Genomic DNA, 20,080 nt, shown 5'->3' on the forward strand with positions numbered 1-20,080 from the left:
TCATCTTTGGGAACATGTAATGATTCATCCCAAAAAAATGTGTAGCCTTCATCTTGCATTTGCTTAGAATCGGGGTAAGAGTTGGGATCTATAAAGATATTTACATTCTTCTTAGTGGGAGCATTAGACACTTGGTCATCTTTATCAACATTCTCTTTAGTTGGTGCTTCTGTCTCCAAATTGTTTAATGATATGCTTTTATTTTCTTTTGTTTTGACGTTTAGCATCAAGTCTTTTGTCGAACATATTATGTTGCTTTCCCAAATGAATACCTTACTTTTTACTTTATGATCGGCAAACATTGTAGAGTTTTGATCTATATTGAAACAGATATATTTGTTATTTGTTGCGTTGGGATGCAAGGACTTTTACATTTTTTATAATATTTAGTTTACTGTCCGCTGAATATAGTTAGTGGGCAGTCACAGTGCAGTCTAGGGGGATGGTTATAGTGATCGTTGCGCAATAAACTGTGCTCTAGTTAATAAATTAACTTTCCAATAAATAAAAAAATTATATGTGTTAATATACATTTAGTTTTTTTAATTTAGGAAGAATATAAATATTATTTTAATGGGAGCTTTGTAGAAAAAATGTTATAAATAAAAGATATTTTGGTAGTATTATTTATAAAATTGAGTGTCACTATTAATTTTTTTTTATNAAAATTGAGTGTCGCTATTAATTTTTTTTATTATATTATACAATTTTACAAAACTTTATAATATACAGCGATTATAAAAATTGATTATGTAAAAAATCAAGCGTATGATAACTATACCTTTGTCACTCATCCTCTGCGGACACATATGCTAGGATTATAAATTTTAAAAATAGCTGATATAGATTAAATGTTTTAGATTTGTTAGATTTTATTTGACTTCAAAAAAATCTCTAATTTAAGTGCAATTGAAATTTCAATTAATCACATATATATATACTTTTATTTACTTATTTTCCATAGAAATGTGTGTTTTTTGTTAACAATTTAGTTACTATAAATTTTTATATAAAAATTAGTTTTTTTGAAAAAAAAAAACTTTATTTATACTTATATTCTTAAACTTTTAATAAAAAATAACAGATAAAAATTTTAATTCTTTTTTTTTATAAAATGGTGTGTAATAATACAATTTAATATATAACTATATTTGTAATTATTAATATGAAAAAGAATAATCAAATTTATGTATTACTCGCAAATCTCACTTAAATTGTTCACTAAATAAAACATAATCTTAGTCTATATGATGTATGTTTTCTTACCAATTTTTTCAAATAGTTCAAATGTAGGTGAAATTTTTGATTTGGAGTCTGACATAATTGGCAATGTATCGTTCAAAATACGTGAAGGTCCACACATTTTCCAGAGTAATGAGATCTGATTGATTGATTGGAATGTTAAGTTTCGAATCAAAGAAATATCATTTCCTCGATTTAATGACTCAAGATGTCTTTCGTTTTTTATGGAGATATCCATTACTGCACGTTTTATACAAAAATATGAATTTTAAGTTTTCAATTATCTATAAAGATTTTTACAAATAATTTAAACACTAACAAAGTGGCTTTCAAAATGAAACTGACAAATTTTTGTAAAAATAAAAATATTGTAGTTTATTATTTTTAATACGTATCTATGACAATACAAAATACTTAACTAAACTCATAAAATAAATTTCATCATAATTTTAATATTTATTTTTTTTATTTAAAACGTTAAAATTAGATATAATATCGTGAAAAACCGGTCTATATAATAACCAAACGAAATATTGATTATCCAGTCTTTTTTTAAGACAAACATTTTTTTCGGAAACTATTAAAAATATTTAACTTTTGCAAAGGAAAATATTATTCGATCCTAAAATTTATATATAGCAATAATATATAGTTAAATAATATTTTTTATCTCTTCAAGGACAAAATAGCTAAACTTTAGTTATCTTTGATAGCAACCACAATTTTTTAATTTGATTATATGACTGAAAAAAATATTGTTTTTATAATATTTTTTATCCTATAAACTATTTGCTATTTTTGTTTGTATAATTAAGTTTAATAATTTTCTATTGATAATATACTTGTTTAGAATGCCTTAGTCATCATTTGTCACAGATACAACCCGATGATATCTATCGTACAGAAATATTATCTTTAATATTTCATGTCTATTAATAGACGCATACTCTAATATTTAACGCAATTTTACTATCATACATTGTTGAATGACTGGTGAAAAAAAAATTATGGTCCATTGAAGCAGATTATTGTTGTCTCCGGTATTATAAAAACCAAATTAATAATGAATTTGCATTTTAAACCAAGTCTTAAAATAATTTTAAAACGCAACGGTCGATCAGATAAAAAAATAAGAATAAAATTTTGTTTTTATCATATTCAACTAAAAATAAATGCTCCATTAATGTTTTTTATACCGGAAGAAATAAAAAACCCATCACAGGGGGGTCGCGGCACAGTGGTGACGTGGCATAGATGGATCAAGTATAATGATATCTGACAGTGATTAAAATCACTATAAAAAAAAAACGCTTCGATGCAAATCTTTAGATAGTGTTTAATTTTAAAAAATTCTTGGATTATTCCAAAAGCTACATCATCTGCTAGTTCATTATTAATATCCTAATTAAGATAAGGTATGTCGAATGAAAAAGGGATTATTAAGTAAATATAGTTTAAAAAAACTAAAAAAACACGCTTTTAAAGCACATCGAACTAAAAAGTTAAAAATAATTTTTAAAATAAGTTTAAAATAATTATGAACAAAAAATACTAGTATTATTGTGATAAAAGCGTCGGGCGCTCAATATACGAAAAATATGGCACAAAGCACCCACGCTTTTATCACAATAATACTAGTATTTTTTGTTCATTATTGTTTTAAGCTTAATTTAAAAATTATTTTTAACATTTTAGTTCAATGTGCTTTAAAAGCGTGTTTTTTTAGTTTTTTTAAACTATATTTATTATGATAGTGATTTTAATCACTGTCAGATATCATTATACTTGACCCAACTATACCACATCTCCATTGTGCTGGGCTTTTAAATTAGGGGCCCCTAAATTTGTATTCGCACCGGGGTCTTCAGAGTTCAAGATCTGGCATTGTATTTAGTATTTTAATGCGTACAGAGAATTAATTCTCTCATTTATTTTAATATGTAAATGTAGTGTAGATTTGTATAATGAGTATTAAAAAATTCATTAATAATTTTTTTTTTTTAATTAACTCTAATTAATTAGACTAATTTTTGTTAAGATGGTAAATATTTTTGCAATTTAATGTGTTATTAATTAGAAAGCATGGACTGTTATTTAAGTCCAGTTACCTATCATTTGATATATTTTTTATATAAATTTGACCCTTTACCTGCCCACAGAAGGGGATTAAAAAAAAAAATTTGTTTTGCTGCGTGCAAACAGTTATTATACTTAGGGTTTTAATTAAATGGGTATTTAAAAAATGTACCTGATTTTACTATTTCTGATAACATTTTAACTTAAAAAGAAAATATATCAAAATGAAAATTTTAACAGAAATTTCAGTTTTTTACTATAATGATCAATTAGGGAAGATTTTATAGTTAATTTTTAGGAGGAATCAACTGCATATTGCCAACTGTTTGTGATAAATTTTTAAGCTATAAAATTTTTATATAACAAGCAAAATAAAAGTAAAAAGGACTGTTAGGATCCAGCGTATTGGAGCTGAGGTGAATATTGAAGATTTTATAAGAATTGCAATTTTTTTGAACATTTCCCTTTATCATAGAGATTGAGTGGATTATTTTTTAAATATGGGCCTGATAGCTTCAACTAGATATATTTTGTGATTTATTGGTGTATTATTGAGAAAAATCAGTCATGTAAAAACGGAGTAGGGAGTATAGAATCATATGGACAGACACAAAAAAAACTTAACATAGTAAGACCTCAATACCTTCTTGGCTAAGGATCATAGCTATAATATATCAAAGATTTAAAATTGAGTGTGAAATGGAATATTTATTTTACTAAAAATTTGTAAACAATCTGATAATACATAATAAACAAATCTGAGTAAGCTCATCAATGCAATCATTGTAAAGTTTATAATTAAAATTTAATAATTTTCTATTATACTGCATTTAAACAATAAATTTAAAACAATGGTTTTAACATATAATAATAATTTATTTACAATTGTTTTTATACTATGCAGTTAATTTCACTTTATATTTGCTTTGAAGTCAAAAAACTAGTTAAATTAACAAAATACAATTGCAATACACATAATAATTTGTACAATAATAGGGAGATTCAGTTAATAAATCAATTTACTGCATTTCAAAACTTAATATAAATATATAATTTCAAAAAATATATATGTATGTACAATTTATAATAAAAATTAATACGGGATTAAACGATAACATTAATGCACCATTTTCAATAATTCGTCATAATATACTTAACTTATAACAATAAAGAATTTTATGAATTTAATAAATAATTGTAATAATACTCTTGTTGGTAAATGAACACATAAAATGAATTCTATTAATCAATTTGTTATTATATAATAGCTGAGACATTTATACCTAAAATGTTAGGCTTAACTCAAAATGATATTACATAAAATAATAAATATCTTGTATTAAAATAACTTTAAGATTATACATTCTTTTTTTAGGTTTACATATTAACATTAATTTAAGAAATACTGTTTTATAATAATATCTAAATTAGTTATTTAGATTTTATACTAACGAAAAATATTTATTAAGAGTATAGCTACAAAAAGTTTGATAATTTACAATAATTAATATTTAATAATAAAAATATAATTTTAAATTCACACAAGTACTAAAAAAATAGTATATTATTAATGAAAATATAGATATTTGATTGCTTTAAATAAGTACAGTATTAGGACATAATAATGATATAGAATAATTGCATGATTATGCATTAATTAACTATAAAATATTAAACAAAACATATACATTTAGTTAACATTTAATAAATTTATATTTGTTAATAATTATTAGTCAATATTAATAAATCAAATATTCAAACAATTAATAACTAAAAAGGCACTAGTATTAAGCACACAATTAATATAACAAAAATAAATAAATGAGAAAATGTGATAAATCATATAATAAAATTATATTATACTATTTAAAAAAAAAATTAATGTATGTTGAGCTTTAAATGAAATATGTAGTCATTTTACAATGATTATTAAACAAATAATTAATAATGATTTAATTTAAGGAACTTTGGCACGGCTAATATTGTAACTATTTATTGAAAAATAATTATTTCTGCATAGAAATTAGAACAAGTACGGCAAAGACTAGATAATTTTATCCTTCATACAAAAAGTTATGGAACAATTAATCTAGATTATTTATCTTACTAATCAAAATTTATTAATGCATAATTGAGTCCTTCCACAAAATTGAAAGTAGACTTAAATAAAATTCATTAACACAACAAAAACGTAACAAATACAGTGGTGTAACAAATATTATGAAAATATAATCATTTATAAAATAACCCACTGAATGTTTTGTTATAAATTTGTCTAAATTACAATTATTATAAAAAAAAAAACTGTAAAAAGAATTTTTACAACTTTTCTTTTGATGCAACCCAAATATGTCTACTAGAATGATGTTCAATTGTTTCTTTAACATTATCATAAACTTCTTCATAAGTGTCTCCTTGCACAACAGCTGTAAATTGATCACCAAACTCTTGTTCTATTTTAACAGCTCGTTCTACATGTTTTCTAGCTTCAGCTTCACTCATTCGTTTACACATTTCCATAAGAGCTTCTACACTCTTTGGTTTGAAAAATATTGCAATAGGATGTAGGCCAGCAACTTGAAGACGTTTGATAGCATTTCCACTAACATCTAATATACAATGTTTACCTGACTCAGCTACATGTCGGACTGATGATACTGAAGTACCATATAAATTACCATTAAATTGACCAGCCTCAATAAATAAATGATTTTGTATATCTAAATCCATTTGTTCACGGGACTTGACAAAATGATAGTCACGGCCATCTACTTCATCAGGTCTGATTTCTCGTGTTGTATGTGGGACACAAGAGCTAAAGCGATCAGGATATTCAGAAATCAAATCATCATTTATTTTATCTTTTATAGGGCCAAGTATAATAACAGGTCTTGTATATGTTATTTGTAGACGTACCTAAATTAAAAACAAAGAGAATCTTAAATATGACATTTTAAATAAAACTCAACACATATTTCAGTATTGTTTTATTAGATATAAATGGATAAACTTAGACATAATCCTATTTTAAAGAAGGGTTTATGGATTTCAAATTAAACATATAAAGCTTTTTATTTATTATGAAGTATGGATAATAATAAAATTTCAATATAGTATTAAAAGAACACTTATGTTATTAAAATTTTATTTTTTAATTAAAATTTTTTATTTGCAATTTAATTAAAATAAAAAAAATAGATAATTGAAGGTTTTTTTTTTTTTTTTAATTTAACAAACGGTAATAACTTTAGTATTTGTAATAGCATGAACCTTATAAACATTTAATGAATCATGGTTACATGGTATGTATCAGTAGTGTTTTAATTAGGGTTTCCTTTTGGGAGGATTACATTAGAAAATTTATCACTTCTTCTTTGAAACAAAAAATTTGTATCTTTATGATATAATAATTTTTGTTATGAGGAGATATCTATATCCTCTATAATATAGCCAGTAGTATTTACATTATTTAAATAATTTAAATTAAATTTTATACATAATTTATCCCATTCTAAATGTTTAACAGGGAAAATAACTACTTTTGTGGAATTATAAAAATGAGTCAAAGATTTTTTATAAAATTAAAATAAATAAACTCATACCACAGCTTCATATGAAGGAGTTTCTTCATTCTTATCACTAATATTTTCTCTTGATTGTCTCTGAAGAACCATATCATCCAAACCATTTTCATATTTACCATCTTTTCCTCTTCTAACCCAAGGAAAACGTCTGCTAAAAGTCATTGATCTTTTTTTTCTTTCTAAAGTCGATAATCTGTCAAGACTTTTGCTTTCATTTCCTCGAAATTTTACTGATCTATCTCTAGCTTTTTGTTTACGTTCCCAACGACGTTTTGATGGAATTATACCAATGCCTTCTTCTCTACCAGTGGCAAGTACTTTACGTGCTTGCCACCACTCATCATCACTTGCATTAGTAACATGCAAAATTGTACCATATTTAAATGGTAGTCCAATACTTGGAAGACCATCATCAGTAGATGGTTCATATTCAAATAAAGCACGAACATATAAGGTTTTTTTTTGGGTAGTACGTATTAAAGTCCCAGTAGAAGCAGCTAGCTGAGATTTTAACTCATGAATTTTAGCTTCAAACCTAGATTTCAAAAAATCATTAGTTGGTTTATAAAAAAAAAAAAAAACAAAAAGTTAAATTTAATACCTGTTATAATCTTTGGGTCTATGTTGAACTGTTAGTACAACAGTTTGTCCTGCACCTTTTAAAGCATCAGCAGCTTCTTCATGTGTTGCGTTTGTTAGATCAATATCATTTACTTTTAAAATAGTATCACCTCGTTTTAACTGTCCTGTTTGATCAGCTGGTCCACCAGCTAGTATAAGAGATATAAATATTCCTTCACCATCTTCACCTCCAACAATATTAAAACCCAAACCTCCAGTATTTTTGTGCAAAACTACAACTCTTTCATCATGGCTAAGTACATTATCATAGCTTTTGACAGTATTTAGAGTATCAGTAGAGTAAGAGTTATGAATTATTTCAGATATTGGGTATGATATAGAATCAGTATAATTATTAGATTCAATCTTTTCAACAACTAGCAAAACTTTTTCTCTAGTATTCTTTAATGTTCGAACAGCTTCCTCATGGGTTACATTTTCTAATATACGATCTCCAAGTAAAGTGTTTTTAACTGCTATTAATTTATCACCCACCATTAGTCTACCATCTACTTGGGCTGCACCACCATTCATAATTTGAGTAACATATATTCCATTATCACCAGGAATATGTTGATTACCAATTCCTCCAGCAATACTGAAACCTAATCCCTAAAATATAGCTGAAGTTGTTTAAAAAATATTTTTAAATAAAGTAATATTTCAAAATAAACATATAGATTTAATTAATATAATCAATTTTAAAATGTCATACTAATAGTGTAGTTATTAAACAACATTAAATTAATGATAATGTATCAATGAATATTGAAGATAATAATTAATTATTGAGTTTATAAGTATGCATTTAATTATGTAATATTACTGATCAAAGGTGCTGTCTAATCAAATTAAAATATAGTAATGATGTATGTTAAAATTTTTAAACAATAAAGCAAAAATTACTTTGATGAACTTTATAATTATTAATAAAAAAACTTTAAAATGTTATTCAATGGAACAAGTAACATGCAAAATAAAATTATTTTCGATAAGAAATTTAAATTGCATTCAATAATAGAGAAACAAATTCTTGCTTAATCTATGATTATATTTTAAAACATATTTTTATATATCAAAATTCATCAATGTAAAACGTGAACCACGTTAAACTTTATTCATTTTTTTAAAATTTAAGTTAATACTTTTTTTAAATAAAGATAATAGTATTTAATACCTTAGTTCCTTTACTGAGTTCAATTTCCATTATATTAGCTCCCGAGGGTAAAATAATTTTCTTGCGTTTAACACATAATGTAACTGTTTGTCCAGCTTTTTTTAATGCATTAACTGCAGTAGAATGTGGCACACCTACAACTGGAGTATCATTAACTTTGGTAATAATATCATTCACACATAATCTCCCATCCCTGTAAGCTGTACCGCCAGGAATGATTTTTGTAATAAATATTGAGGTATCGTCATCAATCTGTGGATTATCTGTACCACCTATTATATACAAAATATAAAAATAAAAATAAATTATACAAATGAATACAATAAAACCAATTATTATGCATACCAGCTATACTAAAACCAAGGCCAGAATCACCTCTCTCTAAGGTAATATCATTTATTATCCATTCAGGTTTAGAATTACCATTCATTTGAGTATCTACACTGAATAATGAAGAAACTTTTTTAATCATACCATTTGAGTTATTGACAGTTTTCTTTTTTGTAGATGATGTCCGATTGAGTTCTTTCATATCGACCACTACATGCGTTTTGAAGAGAATATTAAGATCACAAATAATAGTATACAAGAAATATTAATACTGAAGAGCATTCACTATTTTTGGATAGGTTTTACAAATACAACGGTCACCGCCTATTAAAATGATGACGGCTGTGAACTATTTTCATACACGGTATGTCTAGCGCTTGGCGGCACAAGGAATCACTTTTTTGACGTTTGAAAACGTAAACTAAGTACAAGTAGTTAAAGTAATATCAATAGAAATCCTATAAAAAATTAATTAAAGTGTAACTAGTGATTGATCGATTGCCCGTTTGACTTTTGTGTACGATAAGAATGTATTCAATTACACCAAACTCGTTTTATTTACGTACACACCAACAAGAATTCCATTGCTAAAGGAAAACAATTGGTATTACAGGGGTTCTCAAGTGTAATTATTACGATAAAATGCTACACCCGACATCACGTTACTTTGATCAACACCTTTAGAATACTGTACAGAAGAATTTTCTTAGAAATTCCAAACCAGAATAAATGTACATTAAAAAATTATTTTAATTTGTTTATATAAACTTAAATTTGTACAACATTAATAACTTTTGAAATATTTTTTAAAATAATAACAATTATTTATGTTGTATAATATCAGAACTTATTGTCGGAATTGAGCAGAAAATGTTATCACTCTTATTATCACACAAAATTCTGAACTTGCGTTTCCGAACTCTGAAACCTAGCAGAAAATTCATGGTTGCTGTGGATTAGTTAATTAAAATATTTTTTTTAACAATTGTTGAACGTTATTATTTACAAGCTAGCTAGCTGTGTTCTAAATAAAATATCTGTGACGATCAACATAAATACCATATCATTTAAATGCCGACTTACGAATTGTGTTTGCTGTTCAAAGTTTTGCCGAGGGTAATTAAAGAAATAATATATATATATATATATATTTAATTTAACAAAGAATTTTTTGTTGGTATCCCAAAGTAATTTTACATAATAATTTATTTGAACAAACTTACATAGATGTAATTTATGTATGCATGCATAAATATGTAAATGTAATGGCGATTTCGTAGAGGATTTAACATCGCCTTAACGTTTATTAAAATTATTAGTGTTCTCCATTTTTATAATACTGTTATAAATAATTACCAAATTTTAGTATCCATTACAGCTTTGATGCGCAGCTGAAAAGGTGTTGGTTTTAATATGTTAAGTTTTTTTTTTTTGTATCTGTCCATATGATTACTTCACTTCTACAAAACTTTTTTTTCTGAACAATACACAAATAGATCACATATTTAATTAAAGGTATCAGCCACATATTGAGACAAGTATAGATGATATCTGATAGTGATTAAAATGACTATCATAAGAAATGCTTTGAAAATTTTATGAGAATTAATAAAAAATGGTATTGTTATGATTACTGTTCATAGTAAATTTATGAGAAAAGCTAAAAATTTCATTAAAATCATTATTTTTTTTGTAATAAATCTTTTCAATAGAAATCAAAGTAAACATTTCTATCGAACTCCTGGTGTTTAAAAAGATTTTATAATTATTATCAAATATAATTAATATTCTATAATTAAATATTGAGAACTTAATTAATTTATATAATTAAACTATAACTGAAAAAAAAAATGGTAGCACAGTGGGGTTGCGGCATATTGGAGGCATTACATAGTTAGGTCCAGTATAGATTTAATCTGAAAGTGATTAAAATCACTATCATAAGAAACGCTTCGATCCAAATCTGTATATAGTGTTTAATTTTAAAAAATTGATGGATAATTGCAAAATCAACATCAAGTTCTATTAAAATAAAATACAAAACCCATAATTTTAATACAAAAATAGCATATTTTTGAATACGGCAGCCATTTGCGTATAGAAGATAGGTCGTAGGGACAAATTTTTTTTTTTCATTTTGTAGTACATAAAATAAGCTTTAATTTTATATATGTTTAAAGGACGCAGTATTTCCGGAACATTTTCAAAAATTAAGTTGAAAAAGTTATTTTTTGTAAAAAAGTTGCTATTTTAAATCCNAATACTTTCTCCGCTTCGCATCGAAGCTAAAACAATAATCAAAAAGTTGTTTAAAAAATAAAGTATAAATATGCTCCATAAAATTGTATGTCCAATGTAATGGTTCTTTTTTTCCTCATATATACCTTTGAATATCCAATTATTTCTTTCATTATAAATTTAATTTAATATAAACTAAAATTTTACAAATTTTATATTTAATTTGAAAGAGTTATTTAATTGTTGCTGTAAAATTAATTCATGGATGCAATGATTGAAACTAGTGTTGACTCTAGAAATTTTACCAATTTGTATAAATTTTTATAGAATTTAATTGTTTGAATTAATTTAATTATTTTTTTAGACTGAATTAGCAAGCTGTTTGAAACGAACAGCTAGTAAAATATTTGAAACTGGTGGTTTTATACGTAGAATTGATAACTTAGGTACTTCAAAGACACCTTGGAAAATGAGTTCTCATGATTCTATTAATAAAGAAGCTAGCTACTTTATTGTTGAATTTGATGCCCCTAATTCTGCCTTAAAATCGTTCAATAATTATTTGTCTAGAGATATAGATATTATAAAGCGTACTATATTTCGTGTAACAGAAAATACTTCTCAATCACCTTGCACACTTCATGAAGAACTTAAACCTCCAGCTTATCGGTGAGTAAAAATAGTATTGTCTAATTTGTAAATTCTTGTTTTTAATCTTAAATTTTATTGTAATAAAATACTGTATTTAGATCTGAAGTGCAAGAAATGATTGCTATTGGTAAACGAAAACGTGAAAAAGAAGCAAAGAAGAAAGTACAATTTAATACTGGTTTAGATTTCATGCCCTTCCAAAGATAAAAATTAAATATAAATTTTTGTTTAAGTTTTGTAAATAATATTCAGTCATGTTTTAGTTATGTTTTTACTTGAAATAGAAAACAATTCATTTTTTAAATGTATTCTTAAATATATTATTAAAATATTGGTTTTTTAGATAAATCAATAAAAAAAATTATTTATAAATCTATTAATAATTTAACAAAAATTTTTTTATCTTTTGAAATACTATAAAATACAAATAAATAATCAACAGGGATCATATATATATATATATTTGTATGTACCCAGTTATTAACTAGGTATTAGATTTGATATAAACTACATAACAAAACAATTTAAGTATCTGTTTTTTTTACTTCTGATCAGTGATTAAAATTATAAAAAAAGTTTAGTAACCCAAATATGACTAAAGGATTTTAAGTATCAATTTTTAGTATTAGATTTTTAATTCATGTTATAAACTTAACATTCTAACCTTAATCATGTTGACTTGAATACATTTTTTTAAAATTAAAAGGCAATTTAACATGTTTTGGTCCTTCAGATTGATTTTTTACATTTTCAATATATGATAATTTTTCAACCTCAACTATACTTAACTATATTAAATTACATAATGACTAGAATTAATGGCTAACATCAGCTATACCATGTTAAAGACTTAAATATTAATACATTTATTGCGTTCATTAAAAACTAATATTTTATAATAAAACTTATAACAACTAGTAAGAATAATGATTGAATATTTAATCACAATAAGGTTGCAATGTGGTGAAACAAGGATTTGTCTAGAGCGCTATCAACGGTGATATCTTTGATGGCCATTATATGTAATCTGTATCAAAATATCATTCTATTAATTAAAAATTAAATTTTATAATTTTTATTTAACTAACCATCACTGGCATGACTCTCGTCATCTGCAGAATGCTGTCGACTTGATTTTGAGTTTTGTTTTGATAAGAACTGAAATTAATTAATATAATTCGATTGTAAATATTTATTATTTAATCATTGAATACTAGACTAATTTATCATATAAATTTTTAATTAATGTGATAAATACCACATTTTGGCGACTAGTTGATTTAGATGGTGATCGTTTGTTATTCCATTCAGCTATTAACTGATCAAAATGTTGTGATTGTGCTAAAGCCGCTTGTTCTGGACCCAAATTCTAAATAAATAGATTTAATATCAGAGAAATTCTTTTATTAGTCGAAGGGGTAACTAGAACAAAATTGTTGTACAAAAACAATACTATGAAAATGATAAATCACGCATCATTTTTTCAAAATAATAGACCATTTCTTTAATTTTTTAAATAAAAATCAATAAAATTTAGTCATCCGATTTGGCTAATCACCCTCGATCACAGTTTCTTGTAAGGCAAATGCCCCCTATTTTCTTACAACATTTTCAACTCGGAGCCGCTCTATTGGAGTATGCGATCTGTACCCTCAACACAAGAAACACAATAGAAGTCAGGGGCGGACTTAGGTATGTGGTGGCCCCTGGGCGGGCATTGTGGGGGCCCCTTATACATAAACAAGGAAATATATTTTTTTAATTATTAAATAACAATTATCATATTTGCGATACCAATGTATACCAAATTTGCGGGGGCACCTGGGCTGCAGCCCACTCAGCCCTCCCCTAAATCCGGCCCTGATAGAAGTTATAGCAGTTCACACGTGTTGCCTTGCAGCCACTCCTTACATGGTGAACACAGACTCATTCCATTTCTAAAATGTTAGAAACTTGCAAACTAAGGAAAAATAAACTGGCGAACTGTGAATTAAACCCACATTTTTTGTTTCTCGAGCAAAAGCTTTACCAATAAGCTACCCGGTGGTCTATATAATTTCAAATTTAATAGTCTCTTAAGTAGTTGAATATTTATAACATTTTTTTGTATTTAACCTGTGATCCCATATTGTCACTATTGTTAGTTGCTTGTTTAGATATTTCTTCCATACTTGCGGAAACTGAAAACCGTCTCAATTTTTCATCAACTGCCGCACGTGTTATTGATGAAGTTAAATGGGCATATTTTCTCTGCCATGTATATGAGTCTAATGAATATTCTTTGATAAGCATTCTTCGCATTGGTTTTTTAGCTGCCATAGACCTTGGTTCTTTAATAAATAAAAAATATGAATTATTATGAAAACATAATAAGAAATCATTTAAATATTAACCGATAAATGTTAAGAATAGGTACTGTGAGGAATCTTTTTTCAGGTTTGTGTGTAAAAACAGAAAATGATACATTTTCTGCCATTTTCCAATTCCTTTTAATTAGACATAAAAGAGCAGTGATGATTGATGACTTACAGAGGAACTTTTTTTAAATTTGGATGAACTGATATTTTTAGAAGAGGTAAATTATCGCCTTAATATTATTTGAAATAATTAAATGTAAATTAAATACCTCGGTTGATAAAAACGGGAACTTTAACATATTGTGCTGGAGTATTCATCAGTTGAGTGATAGGCAAGTATTGGCTTTCATATAAATGGACCACCACTCGAGTAACATCTGTAGACATCGACAAATCAAGAATGGGCAAATGTAGTTGTAGCGAAGTTAGAGCTACTCCTCGTTTAGTGTCCCATACTATTATACGTTTATCATCTGAACCAGAAAGGGCTAGTGATCCATCGCCACTAAGTTTTACACAAGTCACGTGACCTAAATGTCCAGTTAGTAAGTGCCTATCATCACCAGTATGGATATCCCATATTATAAGGTTAGCATCCCATGAACCTGATACAACAATTGATTTATCGCTTATAGCTACTGCTACGCATGTAACTTGGTCTTCATGTCCCACTAATACCTAACATTTTTACAAAATCACACTAATTAAAATAATTTTCAGTTAAGATTGAATATTTGACTTTAAACTAATATTTCCATTATTATTTTGAATGGATTTGACAAATTTTTTTTTTAAATATTGATTAATTTATAATTTGTTCTTGAATAAATATATATTTTTAGTTGTATAACGGAAATAGCTACCTTCTATTCAAGCAAAATTTGTTCAGTAGTTTTTATTTAAAATAAATAGAAATTTTCAGAGTGGTTCTTTAAAAAATAGACTGAGGCTATGTAAACTTATAAATACCTGCGATAGTTTACCGCCATTGATTTGCCATACTTTAAGTGACATATCTTTGGATCCTGTAATTATTTGCAGTGAGTCGTATGTAATAACAAAACAAGTTATCTCCTCTGTATGACTGACCGGCCATTTTTCTGTCCAAGGTCCACCATTTTTGACAGCAAGTGGCCAAATATGTAATCTGAAAAATAACCAAGTTTAACGATTTAAAATGAAAATACATATGTAAGTAAATTGAATAAAAAAAAAAATTTACGAAAAATGACTGTCTCCGCTGACTAAGTATTTCATATTATTGGTCACTGACAAGTGTGTTGCTGGGCAAATAACCGAATTCAATAAAGTACCATTATCGGATAACCAAACAGCTATAACCCCAGCTTTATCGCTTGACACCACTTTTTCACTGTCAGATGTAACTTCTACTGCAGTTATAGCAGATTGATGCCCCTGTAACAGAAAAAAAAGTATTAAAAAGGTAAAAATAGCAAGTTATTTGAAGATGATTTACGCTAAATGTGAATACTGCATTGCCTACGGTCAAACCCCATACTAAAACTAGTTTATCTTCTGAACCAGAAACAGCAAATAACCCATTGGATGCAATTGCAAGACATGTTATAGCTGCACTGTGACCATGCATAGTCGAATGCAATTCATTATTGTTAAGATGATAGACATTTTCTAAACTTTCTACATTTAAATTCCAAACATTCACTAAACTGTCGAGTCCACCTAGTTTAGAAAAAAATATGAGACGAGATTGCAAATATTGTTTTTTGATCACATTTTATTACCTGTTACTGCCATGGTTCCATCTCTAGAAATATCTAAACACGTTATAGCCATCGTGTGGGGTTTTTTAGATAACGATGATGGATGTTTATTGATTACTTGAGCGTTTCCCATTTTTCTAAAATTCCAATAAGCTATTTTTCCATCTCCTGAAAATGATATATTACAATTCATTTATTATTAGATATCAAACAGTCTTCAATAAGCATTAATGTATAATAAATATGATTAATTACCTGCGGTGACTAGGAAATCATCATTATTAGTTATTTTAACAGCGATTACTTCTTTATGATGTGGTGATGTTGATATGGGGACAAGATCTAAATCTCCTGAATGTATATCATAAATGTATACTCTAGAATCTACACCAGCAACCACTGCTCGTTGACAATCTTCTGCTAATGCGATTGACATTACTTTCGAGCAATATCCTTTTAATGTATGAATGAGTGTTCCAGTAGCTAGAGCATGTAATAGTAGTTGATTTCCTTCACAAAGTACCAAAAGAAACATTGAATCAATCGAAATATCCAACATTTGTAAAGGGCCTGGCAAAGAAATTGTGTTAAGTAAATCGAGAGTATCCATTTCCCACAAACAGACAGTACAGTCTCGAGAACCTGTTAAAGTATTTAATTCTAAATTAATATCAAAAATTTTAAAATCGAATTTTAGTATTTGTAACTGACCTGTGACTAAAACATCTTGCGATGTTAGCTGTACTGCTGTTACAGGACCTTTGTGATATTCTATTATTTTAACCATTTTACCTTTTAATGTAAATAATAATATTTTATTATTTTCGCAACCTAGAACTACTCCGAGCTCTTTATTGCCCCCATCAAAGATTGTTGCCACGCATAAACTTAAAACAAGTGATTCCAATTCTCTACAAACAATAAAAAAAAAAAAAATTGATTATTGATTATTTGTAACATTGACAAAATATTTTTTTACAACTTACGTATATTTTATTACTAAAGCATATGTGTTTAAATCCCAAACTAAAACACTACGATCTTCAGAACCAGTCACCAATAATTGTGGATTTTTATTTATACTTAAGCATTTTATAGGTTTTTGATGACCTTGAAAAGTATTAACTCTTATATTACCCATCGTATGCCAGAGTTGAGCGTCTCCTTCTTTTGGAACAACGACCACATGTTGTGCAGAAGGCGTAGGTGCAATATAGGTTATTGGAATACCACAATTCACACCTTTTGGCAAATAATTAATTATTGAATTGAAAAGAAAAGATGAAGATAGTTAATGTATTTGATAGTTACATTTAATGTGGAGTGGCAAAGGTGGCTGTAACCAACTGGTATGAGGTACTAGTAAAGGGTCAGTGAATCCGTCACACCATGATACTGAACAACGTATGATTCGATGCATTAATTTACTACTATCTGCAAAATAAATTATTTTATTTTTGAATTTAAATTACATATTATTACTTACCAGCAACAGGTCTCAGCCAACAAATGATCTGTGCTCCAAGTTGAAGTGTATCTCTGGTTAGTACGTCACTAGATTTTCTTACGGTATAGTAAACCAATTCGACATCCCTATCTAATACATAACAACGGGCATGTTCTAAAATTGATCTTAGATAACTAACCGAAATGGTTCGAACAGCAGCCAATAGAAAGTCGAAATTACACAAAGTTAGTTCTTTTAATCGTTGATTATCACCTATTCAGTAGTTAAAAAGCGTCATTAAAAAAGAATATAAATTAAAATTGATTATTTATACCAGCTTTTAAAAGATGTATCCATGATTCTTCTACGTGTCTAAGACTATAAGTCATATCATTATGAATAATAGTTTCCCCATCTTTACTAATAGCTATTAACAAATAATTACGTTAACAATAAATATTAAAAAAAAAAAAATGTTTAGTTCTTACAATTTTCAGTTTTCGCTTCTGATTCATCTTTAGAAAATTCACTAAAAAACAAGTTTGCTATATCTGAGTGTAGAAACTTTTGTTGAGTTTTTGATGTCAAGTATCGATGTCTAACTACATCAAATGTTATTTTGTTTCTCCAACACAACAATATTCGTCCACTCATAAATTTTTCGAATAAAAGTGGCACTATATTTAAAATTTTATTTTTTGGTTATGAATTAATAACTATGTATGATTATTAAGTAACTTAGGTAATTGTTTAATGGCTAAATTGAACAATTAAAAATTGAAATACTTCTTACTGATAGTTTTTTTTGCTGTACAAAATGTAGAAAAGTTAAAATTGCCATCTTCAAGCTTTAGAGATGATCCAAAATCACCAGTTGTGGGCATTAATAATTCAAGAAGTTCGGTTTCTGTCAAACCGAATTCGGACACTGATATATATGAAGCTAATCTAGTAATAGCATTAACACCAAAACTTTTTTCATAATTATCTAGCATATTGTTAATGTTAATTTTGATTGTCTCTGAAAGAATATTAATACCAAAAATGATATATTTTTACAATATTTATTAAATGTAAGTAAATCGAATTATAGAATACCTATATTTGAGTCGGGCAGTACAAAATAAAAGTCAGAGTTTTTAAATCTTTCTTTTTGTAGTGGAGTCATTTTCAAGTCATCTGGAGTATGTAAAGTTGTACAAATTATATGAACATTAAAAGGTAACATTGTTGGTAACCAAGATAATCCTGCAACTATATCCGAATCTAGTGGATTTAATCGATGCAAGTCATCGATAAATAACACTAATGTTTGTGTTCTGCATTCTTCTTCAAATCTTCTTAATAATGTTTGAAACCAATCACTAACATATAAAGGGTCAAATGATGCATCTAATGGAACACAAATCCCATTCGGTTGAAGTAAATAAGTTAGTTGTTGACAAATAATTCGAAGTAGTTCTAGATTATATGATGCTCTAGGAGTGACTCCAGAAAATCGAATTATTCTTAAAAGATTTTTGTCAAACCACTTTTTACATTCCTGATAAATTGTAGTGATAATGGAAGTTTTACCAGAACCTAAGCCTCCTTTAACTATTATAGGACCGTGTTTATTTGAGGTAGACATCATTTTTTTAATTTTTTCAACTGCGTCTAAATTAGGATTTGGAGGATTCAATTTGATTAGTTCTTTACAATGAGAAATATGAACAATTGTTTCTTTAAGTACTTCTTGAATAGTTTTGTTTCTTGCATTCAACTCGGGTCTTTTTTCTATACTATTATTTATCATGCTTTGCATCTTGGACATGATAGCTTCTTGAAATATTGTAAGATACATATCATGCTCAGGATGTTCGCCATCAATACCTCCTGGTTTCCATTCAACACTAAATTAAAATTGTTTATAAAATCATGAGTTTTTATATTTTAATTTAAAATTTTACCTTAGTTCTATAAGATTATCTGAAGGTATAGTATCTTTTAAAAGCTGTTTAAATGATATAGTCGTTTCATCTGGATAACTATCATACTTTCGTCGTCCTGTGAATTCTCTACTATAAACGACCATGTGTTCTTTATCCAAATCTAAAGTCAAATATAAAATGAGATTATCATTAATATTACAAACTTATTTATAATTTACCTAGAGCATGTAATGTTTGATGTTGAACTGCGGAATGGAATATTTGAGGGTCAACCATTAATCCTCCACTTAGTAACTCTTGAGACGCTTCTTGTAATATTGCGAGGGCTTTTTCATTAATATCTGACCAAATGCGAACACTTTCTGAGCTATTATAATCTCTAAACATAAAAATATTTTTTATAAAATAAATTTAAAAAAACATACATTAATTTAATATTTTGATTTGGGCGTAAAAATATTTTTAAGGTGTAATTTCACCTTCAAATAGAAACAACTTTTAATTCTTGATTCTTATGAAATGTCATTTACTGTTTTTCATGATTACCATAAAATTTAAAACAATCACACTTTCTGATTTTATTTATCTAATGGATGTTCTATTAAAAACAACCTTAATAAATTATGACTGAGGTAAGTTTTAGGATAAAAACTCAATTAAATAATTGACATTTTTGAAATTTAT

General features: G+C 26.8%; 3 protein-coding genes across 5 annotated transcripts in view; 1 reads left to right on the forward strand and 2 right to left on the reverse strand.

Moving 5' to 3' along the window:
* Positions 1-4,918: 4,918 nt before the first annotated feature.
* On the reverse strand, positions 4,919-9,734 carry LOC126906153 (disks large 1 tumor suppressor protein). Of its 2 annotated transcripts, XM_050686473.1 has the most exons (6): positions 9,303-9,734; positions 9,046-9,240; positions 8,701-8,972; positions 7,504-8,135; positions 6,921-7,437; positions 4,919-6,234 (listed from the first exon to the last, which is right to left on the reverse strand). In XM_050686473.1, the coding sequence occupies exons 1-6, from the start codon at positions 9,310-9,312 to the stop codon at positions 5,638-5,640; spliced, it is 2,223 nt and encodes a 740-aa protein (XP_050542430.1). In that variant the 5' UTR covers positions 9,313-9,734; the 3' UTR covers positions 4,919-5,637. The 2 variants fall into 2 exon arrangements, with proteins under 2 accessions (XP_050542430.1, XP_050542431.1); XM_050686474.1 differs by having other exon boundaries at positions 9,046-9,733.
* A 187-nt stretch (positions 9,735-9,921) lies between these two features.
* Positions 9,922-12,223, forward strand: LOC126906155 (probable 28S ribosomal protein S6, mitochondrial). Its single transcript, XM_050686475.1, has 3 exons — positions 9,922-10,146; positions 11,633-11,937; positions 12,018-12,223. Exons 1-3 carry the CDS (start codon positions 10,102-10,104, stop codon positions 12,124-12,126), a joined length of 459 nt encoding a protein of 152 aa, XP_050542432.1. The 5' UTR covers positions 9,922-10,101; the 3' UTR covers positions 12,127-12,223.
* Positions 12,224-12,357: 134 nt separating this feature from the next.
* Positions 12,358-20,080, reverse strand: part of LOC126906152 (protein qui-1) — a 79,913-nt gene continuing 72,190 nt past the window's right edge. For both annotated transcript variants that reach the window (XM_050686471.1, XM_050686472.1), the window contains 20 exons: positions 19,615-19,775; positions 19,415-19,556; positions 18,564-19,357; positions 18,259-18,486; positions 17,954-18,142; positions 17,800-17,892; positions 17,505-17,738; positions 17,330-17,452; positions 17,005-17,260; positions 16,730-16,929; positions 16,274-16,660; positions 16,040-16,186; positions 15,754-15,977; positions 15,499-15,692; positions 15,246-15,423; positions 14,546-14,954; positions 14,035-14,249; positions 13,178-13,288; positions 13,008-13,077; positions 12,358-12,946 (listed from right to left, as the gene is read on the reverse strand). In XM_050686471.1, coding sequence (XP_050542428.1) covers positions 12,936-12,946; positions 13,008-13,077; positions 13,178-13,288; positions 14,035-14,249; positions 14,546-14,954; positions 15,246-15,423; positions 15,499-15,692; positions 15,754-15,977; positions 16,040-16,186; positions 16,274-16,660; positions 16,730-16,929; positions 17,005-17,260; positions 17,330-17,452; positions 17,505-17,738; positions 17,800-17,892; positions 17,954-18,142; positions 18,259-18,486; positions 18,564-19,357; positions 19,415-19,556; positions 19,615-19,775 — 4,366 coding nt within the window. In that variant the 3' untranslated portion in view covers positions 12,358-12,935. The remainder of the gene's footprint in view (positions 12,947-13,007; positions 13,078-13,177; positions 13,289-14,034; positions 14,250-14,545; positions 14,955-15,245; positions 15,424-15,498; positions 15,693-15,753; positions 15,978-16,039; positions 16,187-16,273; positions 16,661-16,729; positions 16,930-17,004; positions 17,261-17,329; positions 17,453-17,504; positions 17,739-17,799; positions 17,893-17,953; positions 18,143-18,258; positions 18,487-18,563; positions 19,358-19,414; positions 19,557-19,614; positions 19,776-20,080) is intronic.

Source organism: Daktulosphaira vitifoliae, unplaced genomic scaffold (genome assembly GCF_025091365.1).
Source record: "Daktulosphaira vitifoliae isolate Bord-2020 unplaced genomic scaffold, ASM2509136v1 Scaffold_4, whole genome shotgun sequence".
NCBI classification, from domain to species: domain Eukaryota; kingdom Metazoa; phylum Arthropoda; class Insecta; order Hemiptera; family Phylloxeridae; genus Daktulosphaira; species Daktulosphaira vitifoliae.